Below are 27,234 nucleotides of genomic sequence, written 5' to 3'. Positions count from 1 at the left end.
GTTTGAATGGACCTACCTTGCATTAAGTTGATCTTTCTCTATACCCTAGCTATGACTGTAACACTACATTCTGCACTCTCTTGTTTCCTTCTCTATGAATGGTATGCTTTGTCTGTATAGTGCACAAGAAACAATTTTTGCTGTATACTAATACATGTGACAATAATAAATCAAATCAAAATCAAACTATAAATTAGAAATACAATATAATTGAAGACAGATCAGTTTTAAACAGTGCTCAAACTTATGTCATTTTCACATTGATCCAAAGTGGATAGAGATGCACAACAATGCAAAGATGGCATATACAAGGTGGTCCAGGGCAATCTAGGTGATGCATATTGGAAAGAGCAGGCCTCTGGCAACACTTAACTAACAGTGTACATTCTGCAATAAGCATCATTCCTGTTTCACCTTGTAGAGAAAGCATTGTGAAATCACAGAGAGGTCTTGGAAATAAGAGGTGAGAAATTTTGATCAAGGCCCTCACTGTTTTTGAGAAGTGCTTCACTCACCTGAAGAAGGGGCTTAGAGCTCCGAAAGCTTGTGTGGCTTTTGCTACCAAATAAACCTGTTGGACTTTAACCTGGTGTTGTTAAACTTCTTACTGTGTTTACCCCAGTCCAACGCCGGCATCTCCACATTTTGAGAAATAGGCCATTACTGTGGCCAAAACCTGAATGGAGATGGTGAACCAGGTAGATGAATCCCAGTGCAGAGTTTGCATGCCATTACTTATTTTGGGACACTGTAATCTAACATTATCAGGAGAAGCTATGCCATATCAAATGTCTATTGCAGTCAAAGAAGTCATTTTCAGTTCCTTGTTTTAGCACTCTCCTTTTTATTTCTTTGCAGGATCTTCTCAGGCTTCCAAAACTGACATTTTCTGGTACTCAACTGGAAGCAAATCTCACGAGTAGTAAGAGTACACCAGAAACCCTTTTACACTCATCAGCTCAAACTCATCCACCCTAGAAGGTTTAGGCACTGAACAGAGGGGTAGCATGAATAGTGAGCTGAAGAGTATGGGTGGATAGAGGTAGAATCACATGATGGAAAAGAAGCAGGAAACCCATTGTGAGAAGGTTAAAGTTGCAACCCTTTCCATCTAACAAGGTCAGGAAAACCAGTATCACAAAACGCAGCTCTCTACACCACGGATGTCAGTGCCACCCAAGACTTGAATGATGAAAACGGAGGCTGACTTCAGGCCAGTTGCAGTGCGGTCCACTGACCTCCATGACTCTTCTCCCATTCCCTTCAGAGTGAGCGCCTTGGGACCTCAAAGCCCCTTGCAGAAACATGACCTCTCTCCTCCTTGCCACCTCCTGGCCTCTACTGCTAGAAACTGTGAAATCACTGTCGATTGTTTTGCAAACCCATCTGGTTCACTCATGTCCTTTAGGGAAGAAAATCTGCCATTCTTACCTGGTCTGGCCTACATGTGGATCTAGGCCTACATGTGGATCTAGCCCCACAGCAATGTGGTTGAATCTTAAAATGCTCTCTGAAAGTGAGTCACTCATTTCAGGAACAATTACAAAAATGGGCAACAAATGCTGGCCTTGCCAGTGATGTCCAGATCGCATAAAATAATTTTTAAAAATAGAGAATGTAGAAGCACTCTGGTTTTATTTCTTCTTTGAAACACTTTTGGAGACAGTTTCTGTCAAACCTTTATGAAGTACAGGCTAGCTTTGACTGATGGTAGCCATACATGTATCTGAGCCACCTGTTGATCACACAGCCATTCAGGAGCACATACAGCTCTGGGCTGCACAGCCCAACATACCATAAAGTTTCAATACTACCTGCATCACCTCAACCAGACATAGGGTATATAATCTCCACGCTTGCTAACGAACCTTATTGAATTTTAGCCCCAGATCTCTGTGGTTTAGCTTTCAAGAGTAGAATATTATCTGAGCACAAGACGCTGATGGACACATTAGGTGATCCATCTTGAAACTTTCAACGAGCGGCAAGTAAGGAGGGACGCAGCAAATGCAGGAGCGATGTACCAAGGGCTGGCATGCAGAATCTACACACAGCAACTAACAGCCATTTTCATCTACGATCTACAGCAGAGTCCAGTAAGAAAAACTGCAACTTCTGCCTTTTAGGATTGGCTGTATGCATGGAACATCAGTGGGCAGAATTTCTGATGAATTTGCCTAAATGAGACACAAGGTAAGAACTAACTTTCAAGATTGGATTGTTGCCATCTCTTCATGACCTATGATCTGCAGGTGCACAGTGACATGGAGGTTCTAGCGAGGAGGAGTAGGGAATGCATCGTCTCGCAACTGGCAGCTACTATTGCTCAAGTCTGAAAGTGGTTCTGAGAATAAAGATCCCTCTAAACTCGATGTTTTAAACATTTAAAAAAAAAAATCTTACCTCCAAAGCAAACATTCGGTCCATCATACTTCTTGAAGAAGTTGCATCAGCTATAATATGGACTTCAAGGCCTCTTCCAATCAGATCCAGGGCAGTCTGTTGTATGCAGACGTGAGTCTATGATGGAAAAAAAGGGAATTAGTAACAATTTACGCATCAGTAAATCTAAAATTTTATAGAGAAATTGCAGATTATAAAAAAGGGATGGAGGACCAATGGAAGGATTTAAACAAAAGAATGAGAATGTTAAATTTGAGGTTGTGGGGTTCCAGAAGCCAATGTAAATCAGCAAAGTTTGGGATGATGGATATAGGGCAGAATAAAGGGATAAAGTTAACAGAGGATGAAAGATGGGAAGCTGGCCAGAAAAGCACTGAAATGGTCGAGTCAGGAGCAAACAAAGGCATGGATGAGGTTTCAGTGACAAGTGAGCTGAGACAGGGTGGAGATAGATGTTACCAAGGCAGACATTAGGGATGGGCAAGTGAATTCAAAGATTCAGCTTGAAGTCCATAAGGCACTAAGTCTGTAAACAGCCTAGTACAACCCAAGGTGTTTAACCAGGGAGGGGGTGCAATTAGTGGGGAGTGTGCTGAATCTATAGCATGGGCTCCAAACACAGCCTTTCTTCTTCTCAATGGTTAACGATCCAATGTTGGATATCACAAGTCATTTGATAACACTGAGGCAATGGAGCACCTGAGAGACTGGGTGGAACATTAAGGACACAGTTGATAGCAAACGTCAAATTCGCCCAAATCCCAGAAGGGAAACTTGAAACAATTGCTCTCAACTTACTTTTGAAATTTGGCATAATATGACTTTGAAATCCAGAGGATTAAGTCCCAGACATTTTGTGATGATTTTAAATAAATGTTTATTACACATTAAAATAAACAATAAAGTATACCACAAATACACTTAACTAATACAATGGCTATACACAGCATCACTAAGTTTACACAGTTCCAAACAATTTTTACTTCACTACCTTCAGAACTAATACTCCCCCAAATGTTTCACAACAATTTATAGATTTTAAAATCTATAAAAATCCAGTAACAGTTACCACACCAGGCAGTCACCTCTCTCTGGACTTGCTTCTGAGGTAGAACAAACAATTGGCTTTTCAAGACAGGCTTTCTTCACAGGCACTGCTTCCTGGGTCTTAAACAGTTATTCCTGCTGTTCGCTGAAATCGAATAACCAGCTTCCCTGCATAGGTTTATTCATCTCCATATATACAGTCTTCCCTTTGAACTTCCCCTATATGAGCTAACTTCTTCAAAGTCATATTTAATTACCTTCATTTATTGAGTCTAGTTTTGACTGTAATGCATAGTGCATTCACTTTATGACCCTTTCTTCACACCTTGTCCCTTCCTTTGAATCTTTAACCCCTTATTCAAATTCCTTCATTTTCTGTTCCCCAGTATTATCAACTTGCCCGAGGTAAGCATCTGTTTGCAGTGTTGATAAATTCGTCTACATCTCAAAGGCACTAGTTCTATTAACATAGCCAAGCTATTCCTGCCTTAAGCCACTTACATTTTCCCACAGTTTTTAAAATATAAAACTAAGAGAAAATATTCAAATTTCTTGAATTTCCCTGATATTTTCATGTCATCACTATTTTCCTGATGGGAGTGAGGGAGTTGGGTGAAATTAGTGTACCTATGCAAGTTGACCCCATGTCTGCTGATGGATATCATCAAGGAGCTGCTGCATGTAGGTGAAGAGGAGCTGAAGGCCAAGAGCAGATCTGTTGTGAATTCCAGAAGTAATGGTCCGGGGGCAGAAAGTGACACCATTAATGAAGATGCTCTGGATATGACTGGAAAGATAGATTCGAGTGGACGCAAGCAACGGCAATGGCTGGATTCAATTTTTCATGAGTAAAAAGGGTTACTGAGCTAGATAATGGAAATAAGTTGTTGGAAGAGGATAGGACGGCAAACTTTATCAAAGGTCAGGTAGGTGTCAAGGAAGGATGGATGGAGTCCCAGAAAATGTCATTTGTAACTTTAACTGGGATTGCTGTGACATGGAAAAATTGAATTGCAAAGGAGAGCAACATGGATTTATTCATTTGAACGTGAATGTGAGAGGAGTGGAAAGTTCAAATTGTGGCAGTAGTTTGCCAAAACAGAGGTTTTAAGTTTTTTTTGTAAAAGCAGGAGGAGTGATGACAATTATTTGAAAGCCACAGGGACAGTAATAATAATAGGGACCCAGTTACAATGTCAGCTAGCATGGGGGTCAGCAATGAAGTTGACTGGTCAGCAGTCTAGCTAAAATGTATGTCAAGGAGGCTACAGCTGAATCTCATGGACAAGCTGAGTCTTTTTAAAAAATATATTCAATCACAGTATGTGGGCATCTCTGCCAGACCAGCATTTATTGCCCATGAGAAGGTGGAAATGAACTGTCTTCTTGATTTGCTGCAGTCCATGTAATGTAGATACATCAACAGTGCTATTGGGGAGTTGCAGCATGGAGAAGGTTCGAGAGATGAGAAAGGAAATGTAAATGTTTGTGAGCTGGGCCTAGCTTTCTTTTCGTCTGCAGTGATACATAACTGACACTAAATTATACAACAAAATGAACTGATGCTGCACCAAACCAGTTTTTTCAGAAAAATGGATAAAAATCATGGAATCCCATTCTCAAAATACAAGTAAAATCCAGGAGTTTCATGATATAAAGACAAATTTGGCCTTTGGCCAATGAACGCGGAAACCCAACAAACAAAAGGTAAACTGAAATCATATCACAGGATGTCAGAATTAGGCTTAATACCAGGAGTGGGCAAAGAAAACAAAACGGAACAAACACAGGAAATATGGCCAACCTCTGGAAAGTTGGCTCACCCAACTTAATGATCAGATAATTTTGCTAATAAGCACATCAGCAAATAAAGACCATCTGATGCATGTCCCTCAACTGTTTAGGTTTCAACATGATCAATTTCTCCATGGTCGAATGGCCCGGGTGGCTATGTAGTGTAGGACTGAATGCAGGGGAGCCCCAGATTTGATTTTTAATCCTCCTTTGGCAAGCTGAATTCAGCTGGGGCAGCGCTACAATTTGTTTTTTTTTTTGACTGTTGGTGAGGGAGAGCAAACAATCTTATTCTGTATGTTGAGGGAAGCAGATGGATTAATTTTTGACTTGAACGCCCCCCCCCCAACCCCAGAAACATAATATTGACTGGAGTCTGGGAAACAGGTTATTTGCTGCTCTTGATAAGAAAATGTTATATATGACACAAAGAAACATTAAAAGGCAAGGGATGGTTTTAAATTTAAAAAAGGATGAAAACACAAACATACTCTGAACCACGGGCTGTTTTTTTGTAATTCAATAGACCCCATGGTTTTAATCTCATCTAGACCAAACTAAACATAACAGAGGCTAAGATGCTTATTTCAAAAAAGAAATTAGAAAAGGATCTTGGCACAAAGAAAATATGTGGCAAATAAAAGGGTAAAATAAATACACATAAAACCAGATGGCTACATACCTCCACTCCAAACAACACAACACTTTGCACCCCCGGCATCTCATTAAGAGCATTTTCCACCTCTGGCACAACCATTGAAAATTTAGTTTTCGGTACAACCATTTTTGCTGTTGTCACGTCTATTTCTGCTACAGTACTCCCGAGTCCTTTTGGATATTGTTCGGTGACAATAACAGGAATTCCCAAAATGTGGGCACCCTGAAGCTGAAAGGGTGTTCAAAATAATATTAAATATACATACACACAAGTAGATAGCACAAAAATCTTTCAATACAATTTAATAACAATGCCATACATGACACATTGCTGGAGACACCTAAACAGATCTTAAAAATGTGAAGGAGCACTGTTGGCATCATCAAAAATATAGAAACTCTATGCAGACTTCTATATGCGAAACAGAACAATTAAGCATCAATGTTAAAGATCTATTAATGCCCAAGTCCACAGCATGAGGAATGTGTCATTAATCACATTAGTTTTGATTCTTGGTCATTTGAGTTCTAACATTAACCTGGATTTTGGGGTAGTAACGTCAGTGAAACTGGCGTTGCTCACCATCATTTGATACCAACAGAACAATTCAGAAATTGCTGTCAATGATTCCATGCTTCTCCATAGGATGCACTGTTGAAGTAATCCTAAGCAGCAATCAACTAAAATTCACTGAATTGACGAGAACTTGCCCTTTAACAGTATTAAATCTTGCTGGAAAAACCTTTAAAAATTATAATTTGTTGTACAAGGAGAAACTGCGTTTTTAAAGGTGTACTAATTTTATAATGACTGCTGATAAACCTTTTTGGAACATTGCTTATGAGACCTATGCAGTAATTTATAAAGGCTTCACATAACTTTCTTGCTTTTGTACTCCATTAAATCCCAGCCACCTCCAAAGGTTTCTGTATATCTTGTGGGTCTTCTTGTCCTCTAAATATCTTTAGCTACTTAGTCCCGTCTATCATAGGGCACGGCACATAATATTCTTGGATTATGTGGTTCTCACTGCATTGTGTTCTCACCATATTGTGGCTACTAAAGTCTACTGCATAATGATTTAAGAATTCTTGCACTTTGAATAAATACGGTGCAAATGAAATTTCAAAGAAGAATCTAGCAACTCCAAATGTGATTCTTATAAAGAATCCATTATGGAAATAATGCCACTATGGAGCACACAGTCTCTGAAAAGATTTGTATCACTACCGACAGGAATAACTGGTATTCCAGCTGCATTATTACCAGTGGGAATTTGCTCTGAACGTTTCCCACTCCACCGCCATAACAAATGCATAAAACTTGGTTTCTGCCAATCCTCTGCCAAGGTTATAAGGGGAAATTCCCAAGGAAATATCCAGTGCATGAGCTTTTGTCGAGTGCTGCTACAGGATATGAAGACAGTAAGAAGTCTCACAACACCAGGTTAAAGTCCAACAGGTTTATTTGGTAGCAAAAGCCATTAGCTTTCGGAGCGTTGTTCCTTCATCAGGTGAGCGGGAGTTCGGTTCACAAACAGGGCATATAAAGACACAAACTCAATTTACAAAATAATGGTTGGAATGTGAGTCTTTACAGGTAATCAAGTCTTAAAGGTACAGACAATGTGAGAGGAGAGAGGGTTAAGCACAGGTTAAAAAGATGTGTATTGTCTCCAGCCGGGACAGTTAGTGAGATTTTGCAAGCCCAGGCAAGTACAGATAGTGTGACATGAACCCAAAATCCCGGTTGAGGCCGTCCTCATGTGTGCGGAACTTGGCTATCAGTCTCTGCTCAGTGACTGTGTTGTCGTGTGTCGTGAAGGCCGCCTTGGAGAACGCTTACCTGAAGATCAGGGCCGAATGCCCGTGACCGCTGAAGTGTTCCCCAACAGGAAGAGAACACTCTTGCCTGGTGATTGTCGAGCAGTGTTCATTCATCCGTTGTAGTGTCTGCATGGTCTCCCCAATATACCATGCCTCGGGACATCCTTTCCTGCAGCATATCAAGTAGACAACGTTGGCCGAGTTGCAAGAGTATGTACCATGTACCTGGTGGATGGTGGTCTCATGTGAGATAATGGCATCCATGTCGATGATCCAGCACGTCTTGCAGAAGTTGCTGTGGCAGGGTTGTGTGGTGTTGTGGTCACTGTTCTCCTGAAGGCTGGGTAGTTTGCTGCGGACAATGGTTTGTTTGAGATTGTGCGGTTGTTTGAAGGCAAGACGTGGGGGTGTGGGAATGGCCTTGGCGAGATGTTATTCGGTGTCTGATCTTCGGGTAAGCGTTCTCCAGGGTGGCCTTCACGACAACGCAGAGTCGCTGAGCAGAGACTGGTAGCCAAGTTCCACACACGAGGATGGCCTCAACCGGGATCTTGGGTTCATGTCACACTATCTGTAACTTGCCTGGGCTTGCAAAATCCCACTAACTGTCCCGGTTGGAGACAATACACATCTCTTTAACCGGTGCTTAACCCTCTCTCCACTCACATTGTCTGTACCTTTAAGACTTGATTACCTGTAAAGACTCACATTTCAACCATTATTTTGTAAATTGAGTTTGTGTCTTTATATGCCCTGTTTGTGAACAGAACTCCCACTTACCTGACGAAGGAACAGCGCTCCGAAAGCTAGTGGCTTTTGCTACCAAATAAACCTGTTGGACTTTAACCTGGTGTTGTGAGACTTCTTACTTGTTTACCCCAGTCCAACGCCGGCATCTCCACATCATGACAGGATATGAAGGCCAGTAACAACTGAAAAAAGCATTCTAAATTCAGCAAGATTCTTTGGTGGTTCACAGGAATCTTTCTACAAGCACTAAGAAACAAGGACACCAATCAAAACAAACTTCTCTCATTGAAACTGACAAAACACAGAGCCATGAAGCAGGTATTCAATGATTTCAATAAGCAATTGGGTCTGTTGTCATGTTACTTTGGTCATAGTAAGACTTAGTAGCAAGGACAGGAATGATGTTACTTCAGATGGGATACATCCAAGCCCTTGTGCTAACTTTTTCTCCAGGCTTTGGCAATGCCAAAAAGACATACAACAGACCATGGCTGCAGCTGTGGAAGATCCTGCAGCTGATACAAGTTAAGACATAACAGCTGACTGGGGCTGAGGGATAGTGGGAAGGAATAATCACCTCAAATTCAAGCCAACCATGACAAATACCGCTCTTATTAAGGTAACGCCTAGATAAAGCAAAGGATCAAATTTTCACTGACAAACATCACCTTCTGTCACCAAGGGGGAAAAAAATGCAGAAGCAAACAGCAGACACTCTCATACAACACAAGCAGTTATTAAAACGTTTCTTACACTGAAGCTGAATGTTTGAACAGGTGGCAAAAATAGGAGATGTGGGAGTTCAGTGTGAACACCCAAGTGGAGACAAGGAAAATGTATAGAAATAGGGAAGTCTTATGGCACAATAGGTTGCACGCTGTCTGAGCTAGATGCTTCAGGTTTGAGTCCCACTCCAGGACATGATGGTCACAAAGATAGATTCATAACCCAGCTGAACAAGTTGATTGCCAACTTGCGAATCCTTCCAATGTGCCTATGGCAGGCAGCAAGAGGGGGAGGGATCCCTGGTTAACCATGCTTGATGCAGGCACCCTTCAAACGATGGAATCTGGCTTCAGGCGAGTAACCTGCTCCAGGAAAAGTGAGCTACGGAAACCAGAGGTTAGCGTGTGTTGGTCTTCCTCATGCATCTCTATCTGCGGGAAGTTTTCCAAATCGATAGAACTAGCTTCCTACAAATTGTCATATTGGGCTGATAAATCGATTCGCCAACATCTTTGGATTTCCATGCTGGTGAACAGTTAGACAAATCAGCAGTATGCTGGTGAAAAATCACAGACTGACATAATTGGGACATTATCCCCATATATGTATAAATGAGAAATCTGAGACACAAAAAATCCATCAAAATTTTGCGCATTGTACCAAACCAGCAGTGATGCAACATTAATAGGGGCAGCACAGTAGTTAGCACTGCTGTCTCACAGCACCAGGGACCCGGATTCCATTCTGGCCTTGGTGACTGCCTGTGTGGAATCTGCACCTTCTCCCCGTGTCTGCATGGGTTTCCTCCGGGTACTCCAGTTTCCTCCCACACTCGAAAGATGTGCAGGTTAGATGGATTGAGCATAGTAAATGCACGGGGTTATGGGGATAGGCTGGAGGGGAGGGCCTGGGTGGGATGCTCTTTCAGAGAATCAGTGCAGACTCAATGGGCCGGATGGCTCTTTCTACACTAGAGGGGTTCTATTGCCATCGCTTGATCCTGCTGGTTAAACCCAACTGCTCAGAAAATCTAGTTAGTTCAGCAGAATTGCACCAGTTTTAAACTATAATCCCTAAACTAACATCCAGTTTGACTCAACAAAAAAAGGTTTTTTCCATTCCCGCTGTCACTATAGACTTGGAGACAGCAGTGTCTGCTAATACATTAAATATATTTTCTCAAGGTAATTGCATCACAAGATTATATTTCTGGTGTATTCATGCAAACAATTATATGGTTGTAAGTTGTCCAAAAATGAGTATGTCAGGATACTTCAATAACATACATTCACTGCACAACAAAGGCTGAAAAAAATTGAATGCAGAAGTTATAATTCAGGTAAAATATTGATATATTGCTAGAAGGATCCAGAAAGAAAACATTCTTTATATGTTTGAGTAACAGTTAAAAAAAGGAAACCCGCACCAACATCAGGACTTGAGAGTCTAGGTACAAAGATCATTAAAATGTCATGAGAAGGTACAGGAAATAAATCAGAAAGGTTAATGAAAAACTAGTCTTTATATCTAGAGCTCTAGATTACAAGGGTTTAGAAGTTCAGCTGTACAAAGCCCTTGTCAGACCACAGCTGTAGTACAATGAATAGTTCTGGGTGCTACACCTTAGCAAAGATGTATTGCCCATGGAGAGGTTGCAGTATGGATTTAACAGAATGATAGGTTAAATTACAAAGAGAGATTACACAAACTAGAGTTGGATTTAGGGAATTTAGATGGTTAATGGGCAATTTGATTGAAGTTTTCAACATATCAAAGGGGAACAACTAGAGATAACAGTGTAGATAGGAAAAATCTTTTTCTGCTCGTTGGAGAATTAATCTAAAAATTAGAGCCTGGACCTTTCAGGAGTGGAAAGAAGAAACAATTCTAGGCACATAGTGGTAGAAGTTTGGAACTCTCTTTTGTAAATAGCAATTAATGTTTGAGTTAACAGAGGCAGTTGATGAGGGTAGTGCAGTTGAGATGGCTTTAATGAGCTTCTGAAAGGCATTTGATAAAGTGCCACATAACAACAAGATTGAAGCCCAGGGAATGAGAAAGGACAGTGGCAGACAGAATGAACACAAAGTTAATTTAGCGACAGGAATCAGAGAGTAGTGGTGAGTGGTCGTTTTTCAGAATCAAGGAACATACATAATGAGACTCCCATGCGTCAGGATGAAGACCACTGCATTTCTTGAGTCTATATTAATGACTGAGACTTCAGGTGTGCCAGGCACAACTTTAAAATTTTCAGATGATATAAAAATTCGGAAGCATTGTGAAACGTGAGGAGGATAGAGATGGGCTTCAAGAGGACAGACAGGCAGTGACATGGCAGATGAAACTTAACAAAGACAAGTAGTGTAATTTTTTAGGAAGAACAAACACACATTGAAGGTGGCAAGAAAGCAGTAGTTAATAAGCCATATGGGATTCTGAGCTTTATAAAAAAGGTATAAGAGTACAAAGGAAAGGGAGTTATGATTTACCTATGTGAAACACTGGTTCAGCCTCAACTGGAGTAGTGTGTCCAATTCTGAACATTGCACTTCAGGAAGGATGTGATGGTATTACGAGATTGTACGAGAGATTTAAAAAAATATATATTCCTTCACAAAATGTGGGCATTGCTAAACTAGGCCAGCATGAATTACTCATTCCTCACTGCCCTGAAGGTGGTGGTAAGCCACCTTCTTGAATCACAGCAGACCATCTGGTGTAGGTGTTGCACAGTGCTGTTAAGATAGGAATTTGAGGTTTTTGATCCAGTGACAGTGAAGGAACAGTGATATATTCCCAAGTCAGGATGGTGCATGGCTTGGTGGGGAATTACAGGTGGTGGCGCATCCGCAACTCTTGTCCTTCTAGGTGATGGTCACGATCCCGTTTGGAAGGTGCGTGGGTGAGTTGCTGCAGTGCAACTTGTAGATGTTACACATTGCTGCCAGTGTGCATCAATGGTGGAGGGACTGAATGTTTAAGATGGTGTACAGAGTGCCAACCAAAGCTAGTGTTGAGCTTTTGGAGTGTTGTTGGAACTGCACTCATGCAGCCAAGTGCAGAGCATTACACCACATTCCTGACTTATGGATGGTGAACAGGCTCTGGGGAGTCAGGAAGTGAGTTACGCAACACAGAATTCCCAGCTTCTGTTGTTGTAGCCACAGTATTTAGATGTCTCATTCAGGTCAACTTCTGGTCAATGGTGACCCGCAGGATGGTGACAGTGGGGAATTCAACAATGATAGTGCCTTTGAATGTCAAGAGGTGGTGGTTAGATCCTCTCTTGGACATTGCCTGGCACTTGTATGGCATGAACGTTACCTGCCACTTTTCAAGCCGGAATGTTGTCCAGGTCTTGCTGCAGTTGGACACGAACTACTTCATAGAACATAACAGCGCAGTACAGGCCCTTCGGCCCTCGATGTTGCGCCGACCTGTGAAACCAATCTAGTTGGTGAGTCCACTACTGCTGCAGGCAGGGCATTCCACGCCTTTACTACTCTCTGAGTGAAGAACCTACCTCTGACATCTGTCCTATATCTATCACCCCTCAATTTAAAGCTACGTCCCCTCGTACTAGCTATCACCATCCAAGGAAAAAGGCTCTCACTGTCCATCCTGTCTAATCCTCTGATCATCTTGTATGCCTCTACTAAGTCACCTCTTAACCTTCTTCTCTCTAGCGAAAACAACCTCAAGTCCCTCAGCCTTTCCTCATAAGACCTTCCCACCATACCAGGCAACATCCTGGTAAATCTCCTCTGCACCCTTTCCAATAAAGTGACAGGAATCAGAGAGTAGTGGTGAATGGTCGTTTTTCAGAATCAAGGAACATACATAATGAGACTCCCATGCGTCAGGATGAAGACCACTGCATTTCTTGAGTCTATATTAATGACTGAGACTTCAGGTGTGCCAGGCACAACTTTAAAATTTTCAGATGATATAAAAATTCGGAAGCATTGTGAAATGTGAAGAGGATAGAGATGGGCTTCAAGGCCGGCACGGTAGCACAGTGGTTAGCACTGCTGCTTCACAGCTCCAGGGTCCCGGGTTCGATTCCCGGCTCGGGTCACTGTCTGTGTGGAGTTTGCACATTCTCTTCGTGTTTGCATGGGTTTCCTCCGGGTGCTCCGGTTTCCTCCCACAGTCCAAAGATGTGCGGGTTAGGTTGATTGGCCAGGTTAAAATTGCCCCTGAGATGCGTAGGTTAGAGGGATTAGCGGGTAAATATGTGGGGGTAGGGCCTGGGTGGGATTGTGGTCGGTGCAGACTCGATGGGCCGAATGGCCTCCTTCTGCACTGTAGGGTTTCTATGATTTCAATGCTTCCACATCCTTCCTATAATGCAGCGACCAGAACTGTACGCAATACTCCAAGTGCGGCCGCACCAGAGTTTTGTACAGCTGCAACATGACCTCCTGGCTCCGAAACTCAATCCCTCTACCAATAAAAGCTAACACTCCATACGCCTTCTTAACAACCCTATCAACCTGGGTGTCAACTTTCAGGGATCTATGCACATCCACACCGAGAGCTCTCTGTTCATCCACACTACCAAGTATCTTACTATTAGCTCAGTACTCTGTAATCCTGTTACTCCTTCCAAAGTGAATCACCTCACACTTTTGCGCATTGAACTCCATTTGCCACCTCTCAGCCCAGCTCTGCAGCTTATCTATGTCCGTATGTAACCTGCAACAACCTTCCACACTGTCCACAACTCCACCGACTTTAGTGTCATCCGCAAATTTACTAACCCATCCTTCTACGCCCTCATCCAGGTCATCTATAAAAATGACAAACAGCAGTGGCCCCAAAACAGATCCTTGCGGTACACCACTAGTAACTGAACTCCAGGATGAACATTTCCCATCAACCACCACCCTCTGTCTTCTTACAGCTAGCCAATTCCTGATCCAAACCAGTATCTGAAAAGTCGCCAATGGTGTTGAATATGGTTTGCTCATGATTGCATAGCCATAACTGATTGGTGAAGCAGCTGAAGATGGTGTGTTTGGGGCATTACTCTGAGAAACTCCCTTCAGTGATGTCCAGGGGCTGAGATGATTGACCAACAACCATAGTCATCTTCCTCTGTGCTAGGTAGGATTCCAACCAGTCTAGAATTTTTCCCGTTTCCCATGGATTCCAGTTTTGCTGGGGCACCTTAATGCCACACTCAGTCAAAAGCGGCCTTGATGTGAAGAGTAGTTACCCTCGTCTCACAACCTTGAATTCAGCTCTTTCTTCCATGTCTGGGTCAAGGTTGTAAGAGCCGAATGGCACTGGCGGAACCCAAACTGAGCATCAGTGACCACCTTATTGCTGAAAAAGTGCCATTTGATAGCACTGTTGATGACACCTTCCATCACTTTGCTGATGGTCAATAGTACACTGATGGGGTGCTAATTGATCGGGTTAGATTTGCCCTGTTTTTTGTGGACAGGACATACCTCTGCAATTTTCCAAATTATCAGGTAGATGCCAGTGTTGCGTCTGTATTAATACAGCTTGGCGAAGGGTGCGGCTAGTTCTGGAGTACACGTCTTCACTACCATTGCCAGAACGTTGTCAGGGCCCAGGGACCTAGCAGTATCCAATACATTCAGCAATCTCTTTATATCATGTAGAGAGAGAAACAAATTGACTGAAGATTGGCATCAGTGATGCTAGAGACCTCTGGTGGAGGCATTGATAGATCATCCACTTGGCATTTCTGGCTGAAGACGGTTGCGAATGCTTCAGCTTTGTCTTTTGCACGAATGGCCTGGCCTCTCCCATCTTTGAGGCTGGGAATATTTGAGAAGCCTCCTCCTCCAGTTAACTGTCTACCATCTTTCGTGACTGAATGTGGCAGGACTGCAGAGCTTAGGTCTGATCCTTTGGTTGTGGCATCAGTTAGTTCTATCTATTGCATGCTGCTTCCATTGTTTGGTACGCATGTAGCTTAATCAGTTTGACACCTCATTTTTAGGTGTGCCTGGTGCTGCTCCTGGCACGCCCACCTGCACTCTTCATTGAAACAGGGTTGATCCCCAATTTGATGGTGATGGTAGAGTGGTGGATATGGCGGGCCATGAATTTGCATATTGTGGTTGAATACAATTCTGCTGCTGATGGCCCACAGCTAGATTTGTTTGAATCTATTTATCATGGTCGTAATACTACACGCTACAGAGAGTATTGCTCAATGTGAAGACCGGACTTCATCTCCACAAGGACTGTGCTGTAGTCATTCCTAACAACATTGTCAGTGAATCGGTGAGCAAAGGTAAAGTAGGATTTTCCCTATTATTGGTTCCCTCACCAGCTGCTGGAGACGCAATCTAACAGTTGCGTCCTTTAGGTTTCAGTCAGCCTTCAGTAAGTGTGATGGATATTGAAATCCCCTACCCAGATTATTCTAGGCCCTTGCCACCCTCCTTGCTTTTTCCAAGTAGTGTTAAACATGGAAGAATACTGAATCACCCGCTGAAGCTGGGTGAGTGGGAGATTGTAATTGGCAGGAGGTTTCCTTGCCCATGTTTGACTTAATGCTGATTTACAAGAAGTGTTTCAGGGATGAGGGACTTCAGTTACCTGGATAGATTGGGCTGTTTTCCTTATGGAGAAGGTTAAGAGGAGGTATGATAGAGGTGTTCAAGATCATAAGGGGTCTCGGGAGAAGATAGGGAGAAGTTGTTCGAGAACAAGAGGGCACTGATTTAAGGTGATTGGCAAAATACTTTTATGCAGCAAATCATTAGGATCTGGTTTGCAATGCCCGAGAGTGTGGTTTAGAAAGATTTAATTATGACTTTCAGAAAGTGAATTGGATAAATGTCTGAAGACAAATAAAATTGTAGAAAATAGGGAAAAGGGTCAGAGGAGTGGGTCTAGTTGAGCTGTATTTGCAGGGAGCCAGCACAGAGATAACAGGCTGAATGCCATCTTTTTCCTGTAACCATTCAATAAACTTTGAAATCTCAGATTGATAGTGCCTTCAGTTAATAAAAAGCTTAAGGGATATGAACATAGAACATTACAGCGCAGTACAGGCCCTTCGGCCCTCGATGTTGCACCGACCTGTGAAACCAATCTAAAGCCCATCTAACCTACACTATTCCAATATCATCCATATGTTTATCCAATGACCATTTAAATGCCCTTAATGTTGGTGAGTCCACTACTGTTGCAGGCAGGGCATTCCACGCCCTTACTACTCTCTGCGTAAAGAACCTACCTCTGACATCTGCCCTATATCTATCACCCCTCAATTTAAAGCTATGTCCCCTAGTGTTAGCCATCACCATCCAAGGAAAAAGGCTCTCACTGTCCATCCTGTCTAATCCTCTGATCATCTTGTATGCCTCTATTAAGTCACCTCTTAACCTTCTTCTCTCTAACGAACACAGCCTCAAGTCCCTCAGCTTTTCCTCATAAGACCTTCCCACCATACCAGGCAACATCCTGGTAAATCTCCTCTGCACCCTTTCCAATGCTTCCACATCCTTCCTATAATGCGGCGACCAGAACTGTACGCAATACTCCAAGTGCGGCCACACCAGAGTTTTGTACAGTTGCAACATGGCCTCATGGCTCCGAAACGCAATCCCTCTACCAATAAAAGCTAACACACCGTACGCCTTCTTAACAACCCTATCAACCTGGGTGCCAACTTTCAGGAATCTCTGCACATGGACACCGAGATCTCTCTGCTCATCCACACGATCAAGTATCATACCATTAGCCCAGTACTCTGTATTCCTGTTACTCCTTCCAAAGTGAATCACCTCACACTTTCCCGCATTAAACTCCATTTGCCACCTCTCAGACCAGCTCTGCAGCTTATCTATGTCCCTCTGTAACCTGCAACTTCCTTCTGCACTGTCCACAACTCCACCGACTTTAGTGTCATCTGCAAATGTACTAACCCATCCTTCTATGCCCTCATCCAGGTCATTTATAAAAATGACAAACAGCAGTGGCCCCAAAACAGATCCTTGTGGTACACCACTAGTAACTGAACTCCAGGATGAACATTTCCCATCAACCACCACCCTGTCTTCTTACAGCTAGCCAATTTCTGATCCAAACCGCTAAATCACCCTCAATCCCATGCCTCCGTATATTCTGCAATAGCTTACCGCGGGGAACCTTATCAAACGCTTTACTGAAATCCATATACACCACAAGAACTGCTTTACCCTCATCCACCTCTTTGGTCACCTTCTCAAAGAAGTCAATAAGGTTTGTGAGGCACGACCTACCCTTCACAAAAACGGGTCGACTATCCCTAATCAAATTATTCCTTTCTAGATGCTTATAAATCCTATCTCTTATAATCCTTTCCAAAACTTTGCCCACAACAGAAGTAAGGCTCACTGGTCTATAATTACCAGGGTTGTCTCTACTCCCCTTCTTGAACAAGGGGACAACATTTGCTATCCTCCAGTCTTCTGGCACTATTCCTGTAGTCAAGGCTGTAGTCCTGTATTCCTGGGGCAAAGGTCTACATGGAATTAGATTGCAGATTGGCTATGATCTCATTTAGAACAAAGGGCTAAATGACACACTCTTGTTCTATGCTCTCAAAGCTCTTCACAGATAAGGTACATTTTGAATTGTAATCACTATTATAGTTTAGGATACGCACCAGCCAATTTGCTCACAAGATCTCACAAACAATTAGATATGTAATCAGAGAACATTGAATGAAAATCTGTTCCCAATAACCAATTTCAAGAAAATAGAAATTGCGTTTCATTTCAACCTATGGAACAACTTTTAAAATTCTAAAAGGTAAGGATATTACTTTGTTCAGAATTTTATTCACAATCACCATGACAAGGGGCAAATCATTTTTCTCACTTTGTGGCAACGTTGTGCTCAAACAAATTTGGAATGAACAATAATAAACTTCTGAAAACTCACCAGCCTTTGTCCTACACTTATGATATCTCCAAAATACTTGATTGCAGGCCTGAACCTTTCCTGCATATCACAACAGAAAAACACAGTGCTGGAAGCCACCAGGTTTCCAAGTGAAGTTATCTGGTAAAACAAATTTTAAAAAGTATGTCAGAATTAGCTATTCCATTTTTTTGGTCTATTCAAGATAACATACACTTGATATGCAATAGGGCAGGTGATGGAAATGGTAGTTATAATAATCATAATCGATCAATAATGTATAGAATTTCTAACACTGTCAGCTCAGGGCATTGAAGACTAGGACAATGTGGTAGATTGCTCAGGCCCAAAGTTTTTTTAAAGGGTTCATTGTTAATAATCAGAAACTTGCAATTCACTGGATCAGCAGACAATACTTTTCTGGATCAGCACTCAACAGCTTTATGCTTCATGGATATGCAAATAAATTGTAATAACAATTGCTAATTACCAAAAACCTTCCTGGCTGCAGCATCAATACATCATTGATGAGTTTAATAAGAGCTTTCCCCGACACAATACTAGATTTGAAATCTTCTGTGTTCAATAAAAGCTAACAAACTTGTTTTGTGAGATTTAGCTCAATGCAGAGATAACATCTGAAATATTCCTTAGATTATTACTGAAGTAGCATAATAATCACGAGTATTGTATGTCCTTTGCATGAAAATTAAATACTCCCTTTTTATACTTACTGTGTTGATTTTATAAAATTACAAAAGATAGATTTCATATGAATACTATTTAGGGAATAAAAATGATTGGAATTTGAAAAAGAAATTGTATTTGGATCACATTTGGATGACACACAACACACATCTAATACCAAGAAATCAGATATTCTGATTCATTGTTTCTTCACTTAACAACTGTGCGAACATTAAGCAATCCATTTGGAAAGTTATAATTATTCACATCAACTATTGTGCAATGTGTCTGCAAAAGCTGGACATTGTCATTTCATTTTTTCTCCAGCTGTAGTTCCTAAGAATGAGAAGCCTCAATAATAATTTAAATCATATAATTTAAGGCAACATAAACATTTTAGACTGTTATCAATGTAGAAAGATAATTACATAATTTCCTTCAATCAAAATAAAAAAACATAGAAAATTACTGCCAATTTTCTGGGTGAGAAAAACCAGCATATTCTTAGAATCTGCTGATTGCTATGTACTATTTTTAAGTTTACAAGAGAACAATATTAGCTTACCAACATATTTAGTTATAAACAAAATCCTCATTATCTAGTGCCCATGTCCATAATCAATTGATCCGCTTGAAGTAAATTAATTATGTATGGGTTATCTTTCTTCTAGGAAGCAGGGTCTTTCTTCTAGGTAAACGCTGCAGTCTTTGAAGAGTCCAAAGTTAATTAATACAGTCATTATTTCAAGTTTCCATATCCTATTCTCTGATTATGATAATGAAATAGAAACCTGTTAAGGACAGCCAATCACCAGCTTCAAAGACAATTATGCATGATTGCAGATCTCATGCTGCAATCTTAAACGACAGGTCTTGACATCAGTGGGAGGATAGGATTTTCCATGAAAGCCAGGCCAAATTGTGCTGTGCAAAAAAAGACATAAGGGAACATCAAGAACAATGGACCTGCTGTTCAGCCACTGCATCATCATTACAGCACAAGAGGAGGACACTGGGGAGATACATCAAGTCATGGCAGTGGCATGGTGCTACTTGATATCATACAGAACAGTGCGGCACATTTGTATCTATACAATTTGCCTAGGCACAACTGGAGAATTTTAAAAGTTATATCCTTTCCCAGGATGTGAGCATTGCTAACAAGGTCAGCCTTTGTTGCCCATTTCTAATTGCCATTGAGAAGGTGGTGATGAGCCACTTTCTTGAACCACAGCAATCTATCTGGTGTAGATACACCCACAGTGCTGTTGTAGAGACGGTTCCAGGTTTTCAACCAAGCGGCAATAAAGGAACAGTGACATAGCTCCAAGTCAGGATGATGTGCGGCTTGGAGGGGAACTTGCAGGTAGTGGTGTTCCCATGCATCTGCTGCCCTTGTTCTTCTAGGAAGTAGAGGTCAAGGGTCTGGAATGTGTTGCCGATGGAGGCTTGGCCAGTTGCTATAGTGTATCTTGTAGATTGTACACACTGCTGCCATTGTGCATCAGTGGTGAAGGCAGCGAATGTTTCAGTTGGTGAAGGGATGTCAATCAAGCAGGCTGCTTTGCGCCGAATGGTGTTGAGCTTCGAGTGTGAGTCGCACTCATCCAAGCAACTGCACAGTATTCCATCACATTCCTGACTTGTGCCTTGTGAACAGGTTTTGGGGAGTCAGAAGATGAGTTACCTGCCACAGAGCTCCCAGCCTCTAACATGCTCTTGTAGCTGGGTTATTCATTTGGCTCATTAGGTTCGGTTTCTGGTCAACGGTAACCACCAGGATGTTGGTAATAAGGGATTGCGATGGTGGTGCTGGCATTGCCTTTGAATGTCAGGGGAAATGGTTACTCTCTTGTTGGAAACAGCCATTGTTTGGCACTTGTGTGGTGTGAATGTTACTTGCCACTTAGACCAGGTCTGAGTGTAGTACAGATCTTGCTGCTTTTGGGTCCATTACTTGTCTGCTGATTTCACTAGTAAGAAATCTCACAACACGGCGGCACGGTGGCACAGCGGTTAGCACTGCTGCCTCACAGCGCCAGGGACCTAGGTTCAATTTCAGCCTCGGGTCACTGTCTGTGGAGTTTGCACATTCTCCTTGTGTCTGCGTGGGTTTCCTCTGGGTGCTCCGGTTTCCTCCCAAAGTCCAAAGATGTGCAGGTTAGGTTGATTGGGCATGCTAAATTGATCCTAGTGTCAGGGGAATAGCAGGTTAAATATGTGGGGTTACGGGAATAGGGCCTGAGTGGGATTGTGGTCAGTGCAGACTCGATGCGCTGAACGGCCTCCTTCTGTACTGTAGGGATTCCATGATTCTATGAACACCAGGTTAAAGTCCAACAGGTTTATTTGGTATCACGAGCTTTGAGTGCTGCTCCTTCATTAGGTGAGTGATGAAGTGAGGCACTCACCTGATGAAGGAGCAGTATAACCCATTGGGACCTTAACATCGTGTTATTAGACTTCTTACTTTGCCCACCCCAGTCCAACACCAGCATCTCCACATCACGATTTCACAAGTCACAGACCAGCAATACTCCTTGCAGCTTCAAAATGTTGCTGTGGTGTTTCTTTGATCTATCCGGAAGTCAGTTTGCAACGGTTTTGAAGCCAGTAATTGGATCATTGTTGGATAATATTCAACACCTCTCGATGATCATTTGAGTAATGGGTCTTCCTACAGCCTTGCAGCTAAACAATTGCAAACTGTTAATAGAAAACACAGTTTTAGAAAAAAAACTTAAAATGTTAAATAAACATAATGTATTTCTTGCATGCACACATTGTTTTTTTAAAATTTATCTTACAAAATAAGGTATTTAGTATTGAAATATAAGAAAGATGCATATTTACCCATGAAATTTCATACAGCTGTTTGGCTAAACAGCTATATTTTTAAAATCACCGCTGTCCAGTGCCCTCCTTGTTCCTTCATCTATTTCTCTGTTCATGTATCACATACCATTTGAAAGCCTGCAGCAGGTTTCCTCTTTACTGTCTCCAATGCAGCTGTTACACTTTCCAGAACCTTCTATATCCTCAGTCCTGTCATCATTTAACATACTGACATAGAAGATAATTTACTGTGTTCTAATTGAAAGATATAAAAACTTATTTTCACCACAAAACAGCAAATGCAAAATTCTGCCACGTATACATCCAGATTACCGAAATCAATGTAATGCAAACGATTTAATTGCACATAAAAATTGCTTCATATTACATTACAGTACAATAAGATAAAAATATTGATTTTATATATATTCTGTAAAGTATTAACATGTTGATTTAAGCTTGGAATGGTAATGAATTCTAATCCAACTGCATCTTATAACATTGGCAGTATGAACCATTTCAATCTAGTCCATAATATTTGGCTAAATTATTGAAGTTTTCTGTTGACTAACGCAGGTTATCCTCATTTTGAATTCTACAACATGCTAACAGCACAATTGTAAAGGTCCTCTTACATTCTGCAATGCATCTTCCCATTAGCACAATCATTACCAATAAAAATCATAGAGTCATAGTGTGTAGAAGAGACCCTTCGGCCCATCGAATCTGCACCAACACATTAGAAACACCTGAACTCCCACCTCATCCCATCTGCCTTGGCCCAGAGCCTGAATGCTATGACGTGCCAAGTACTCATGCAGGTACTTTTTAAAGGATGCGAGGTAACCCACCTCTACCACCCTCCCAGGCAGCGCTCTCCAGACTGTCACCATCTTCTGGGTAAAAAAGTTTTTCCTCACATCGCCACTAAACCTCTTGCTCTTCACCTTGAACCCATGTCCCTTCGTGACTGACCCTTCAACTAAGGAGAACAGCTACTCCTTATCCACTCTGTCCATGTCCCTCTTAATCTTGTACACCACCCATAGAATAAATTAAATTATTTATTTTCTCTGATTTTCCATACAAGCCAAAATTGAAATGAAACACCTAATTACAATCAAGATGTATTACGAGGTTGTCACCTTGTAACAACTTTCAACACTGAAGTCCTGTCCCCATTTTGCAAGTCTTAGAGTGGGTACAAGGGCCAGACCAATAAAAAGGAACAAAAGCATTTGTAAACATATATATCAGTAAATTCAGTATAAAGCTGAAAATAGCTAATCAAGGCCGCTAATTTTATATCTAAGGTATATTAGAAAACAGAATAGTTATTTCATCTAAATGAATTTTAAATAGAAGCATCCAATTTAGGTAACACTCCTGGGCATCTGTAGTCCATCTGCTAACTTTGTGGCTGGAGTGGGAGATGGGACAGTGTATCTTTCACAGCATCATGGATAGCCAGTGAAACTGAGCTGGATTTGGGGGCAGGCAGCTGCAGTTCCTAATACTATAAACAGAAACCTCAGCAGGATGGATGCTGTCCGAAATAAAATGTATTATATTTTAATTGGTGTATTGTTGGCAATAGGGCTACAATATTAGCAAAACCACAACGAACCAAATTGACTAATGAAAACAACTTATTTAAGCGCATTCATAAAATATACATTTTTGACAAATTCTGATTTGTTTTCATAGTAATCAAAAATCTTAATTCCAGCAATTCTTTCATAGTCAATAAATTGAGACTTGCCTCCTTTTAAACAATTTGTTTGCGATGAATAACACCAAATTCTGACGTGTTATTTTGTGCAGAAGTAGCATCAAATCCAAGTTTGAAACCAGTCACATAAGGGCCAGTGTAAGAAGGAATATGGTAGAGTCTATTACTAATGCAATCGTGTTCAATTTGAACAATTAGAATCAGCGCTGCTGACAACTACTGACTTTAAAAAAAAAAGTAAAATCGAATGGACAGTCAGCACATCCATTTAGACTTTTAAAAATATACAAATGAACAGGTTACGTGACAGTGCTAAATTGCTATATATGTTAAGGCGCACTGACATAAGCTCCGTGTCTTATTATTAAATATGCGACCCAACGCCTGTCTCTCACAGGGACATCAATAGACAGTATGCGGCTTTGGGCAGTTTTTTTGCTGTATCTGAAATACTGATGGTTGCAACATGTAATAAACCTGTGAATGTGGTAATATTAATCCTCATTTACACAATGGATATCTGACTGGAACATTGCAAACACCTTTCACTGACACACACACAGGGACTGGTCCCGAGCCGGGACTCACCGGCACTTGCAGGGACACCAGCCGCAGTTTGCACCGCTCATTGACCACAAATCCCTTGGGCAGGTCGATGTATTCGCCCCACTCGGCTGAGTGCAGCTGGATCAGGAACTTGCGGTGGACGCCGATCAGGCCGCCGTAAAGAGCCAGGAATTTCTGGATCAGCACCTCATGGCCCGAGCCCAGCGGCACGGTGGAGGCTCTAGAAAAGGTGGAGAAACAGAACAGCACCGGCACTTGAGCCTCCGCCATGTTACTGGACCGTAAATAACCGCCCCTTCAACTTTAACCCCGGTCTGGGAGAGGAGCCCCACACTGAGAGCGAGCGCAGGGAGATGGGAGGAGCCTGGTGGGGGGGAGGAGCCATGGGAAGGGGAGGAGCCAAGGGAAGGGGAGGAGCCTGGAGGGGGCGGAGCCTATCGGGGGGCGGCGCCTGGTGGCGGGGGAGGAGGAACCAGGCGACGCCCGCCCGCGACCCCGCCCCTCACCGCCTTCCCCCAGCGCCCCGCCCCTTCACTCAGCGCCCCGCCCCTTCACTCAGCGCCCCGCCCCTTCACTCAGCGCCCCGCCCCAGCCCCTCCCACCACGTCCCCTGCGCCCTCCAGGAGCCTCGTCCCCGACACTCAGCGCCCCGCCCCTTCCCTCCACTCAACGACCCCGTCCCCACGCAAATCCCCGCCCCTTATTCGGCCATGCCCCTTGCTGGTCCCGCCCTCTGTTGGCCACGCCCCTCCTCGGTGAACTTGGGTTTTTTACATTACCTTTGCTACAGGTTGCGGCTGCTCCCGGTCTGGCCTGGAGTCTACAGGAATTGGCAATCACTGTCCAGGACACTGGTGTGGGCAAAACTGGAGATAAATCTTAGGGATAATAATATTTTAAACAATTCTCTATAGCAGCTATAGCAATATTGAAAATGGGGGGAAAAGTCATTTAGATTGGCAGTCAGGCTTCATCCAGTTGGGTATTGGATCATTTTGCTTCCAATTGGCGCAGGAAGGCAGTAGGTCACAAGGATGATGTGTTCACTGGACTCGTGGCTTAAGTGTGGGAGCAAGTCCTGTGAATAAACCTCCAGGAATACACAATCACAGTTGGCAACCCGAGTAGAATGATCAATATGCAGGTCCTTTAGCAATACACTGATTACTCTGAGCCCTTGGTTAGGACAGCTGGAATATCAAGTTTGCAATTGGAAGTAGACTGAATTTTTAAAATAAAGATATTGAAAATTATTTGGCAATCTGCAGGTGACTGATCAAACCACGTAAACCATGAATACTAGTGATCCCAGCACCAATACCAACCCTTACAGTTCAGTACACTTAATGTATGCTGCTTGAACTTTTCAGCAAATTTGAATTGCATTTCTTCGTTTTATTTGCCCACATCTCATTGTATTAACCTTCGCACTTCACAGCAATGTTAAACAGACTCAGAGCTTGGCAATAATATCATTCCAGTAGGAAGAGGCAAACTCAGCTAATGTTCTGGGGATCTGGGTTCAAATTCTGCCACGGCAGATGGTGGAAATTGAATTCTGGCCAGCCTGTGATGCCCCATGTCCCATGAATGAATAAAAAAAAGGATAGTGATTGCAATGGTTCGTTATAGTCTCGATAGTCAATTCTCAAGTCTTGCATGTAGTGATGGAATATCTGATCCTTGAGGCAATATGGCTAATGTGCACAATTAAATGGTGGTGTCTCCAGTATCACAGATGCTCTTAGGAATTCAAAATTTGATATTTTTTTCATGTTTATTTATTATTGTCACAAGTAGGCTTACATTAACATTGTGATGAAATTACTGTGAAAATCTCCTAGTCGCCACACCCTGGTGCCTGTTCGGGTACATGAGGGAGAATTTAGCATGGCCAAAGCACCTAACCAGCACATCTTTTAGACTGCGAGCGGATTCCGGAGCACCCAGAGGAAATCCTCGCAGACACAGGGAGAACATGCAGATTCTGCACAGACAGTGACCCAAGCCGGGAACTGAACCCAGGCCCCTGGCGCTGTGAGGCAGCAGTGCTAACCACTATGCCACCATGCTGTAATAATCACTATAGGTCTTGTGGCTCAGTGAATAACACCACTGACTCTGAAACAGAAACTCTGGGTTCAAATTCCACTCCATGGCTTATTGGTCACGGAAGGAGCATTGACGATGTATTCATGCAGATTGATAATCACCCTGCTACTTCTTCCAATATGACCATGGCAGGTGGTTAGAACAGAATAGATTTCTGGTCTGCTATTTTTGACAATGTACCTTTCCAATGTGTCAGTATATGGCAGGATTCCCTAGTGTAAAAGGCATGAGAAAGGCTATACCCTACACTGGAAAATCACAGCCAAAAGTAGTCAGAATTTCAGACAACAGAATTTTACTTTATGATTAATATATCTTCCTTATTAAAATATTCTATTCCAGCTATTTTAACAAAACTTTATCATAATAAAGAAGGGATACCACTGATGCACACAGGGATTTCTGTCTTTTTAATGAAGTGAAGTGATGGAGTTTAAAAAAAAATCTGTAATCAACTGTGTTCTTCGGACCTCCATATGAGGTTCCCTGTGACCTGCAGCAAGCTCGTTATACAGGCCACCAACACACATGCACAGCTGCTTTACAATTATTCTCTTCAACTTACTTTGAATTCTCTCTAAAAAAATTTAGTCATATTTAATGCAAAAGTCACCTTCCACAGACTTGCATAGGATTCCTATGAGATTAAACATGACTTGGTACACAGACTATAGAGGGATAAGGAAGCAGAGCTAACATGGATAATTACAAATCAGGTAGCTTAACATCTGTCTGAGGAAAATCTGGGCAATATTTAATTAAAGGTGAAAGTACTAAATATCTAGTTGAAGAGAAAATAATTAGAAGCAGCCAACGCAGATTTCAAAAGGGAAGATCATGTTTGACAAACCTGATAGAGTGATTTGAGGAGATATACTATAGGTTAAATGGGAGAATGCATTGCATATGATTTTCGTGCATAGACTTCAGAAAACTGACAAGATACCATACAGGTAACAATTAGAGAAGATTAAAGGGGATGCAATTAGGACAGGATTTCCCAAACTGGGTTCCTGACCTCTCGTTGGATACATTCAGGGGTTCTGTGGTAGGTCAGGCTGGTGTATAAAATTTGGAAAATGCTGTGAAGCTGCTTGTTTAATCAGAGGCTGGTTTCTCCCTGCGTTGGTCGAGTGAGAAGACAGCCTCCGAATAGAGAAGCTGGAAACAGCAGGGAAGTAATTCCTCAAAGGTCG

General features: G+C 42.1%; 1 protein-coding gene across 2 annotated transcripts in view; it reads right to left on the bottom strand.

Moving 5' to 3' along the window:
• The window catches only part of isoc1 (isochorismatase domain containing 1), a 29,871-nt gene extending 5,618 nt beyond the window's left edge, over positions 1 to 24,253 (bottom strand). The window contains exons 1-4 of one of the 2 annotated variants that reach the window (XM_078215386.1): positions 23,948 to 24,252; positions 18,127 to 18,246; positions 5,927 to 6,130; positions 2,404 to 2,520 (exon numbers count right to left, since the gene is read on the bottom strand). In XM_078215386.1, coding sequence (XP_078071512.1) covers positions 2,404 to 2,520; positions 5,927 to 6,130; positions 18,127 to 18,246; positions 23,948 to 24,196 — 690 coding nt within the window. In that variant the 5' untranslated portion in view covers positions 24,197 to 24,252. Of the gene's footprint in view, positions 1 to 2,403; positions 2,521 to 5,926; positions 6,131 to 18,126; positions 18,247 to 23,947 lie in introns of both variants that reach the window. The other variant, XM_078215387.1, reaches the window with a different exon arrangement.
• Positions 24,254 to 27,234: the final 2,981 nt, after the last annotated feature.

This window comes from Mustelus asterias, chromosome 6 (assembly GCF_964213995.1).
Source record: "Mustelus asterias chromosome 6, sMusAst1.hap1.1, whole genome shotgun sequence".
In the NCBI taxonomy this organism is placed as follows: Eukaryota; Metazoa; Chordata; class Chondrichthyes; order Carcharhiniformes; family Triakidae; genus Mustelus; species Mustelus asterias.
This window is presented reverse-complemented; position numbering and strand designations above follow the sequence as displayed.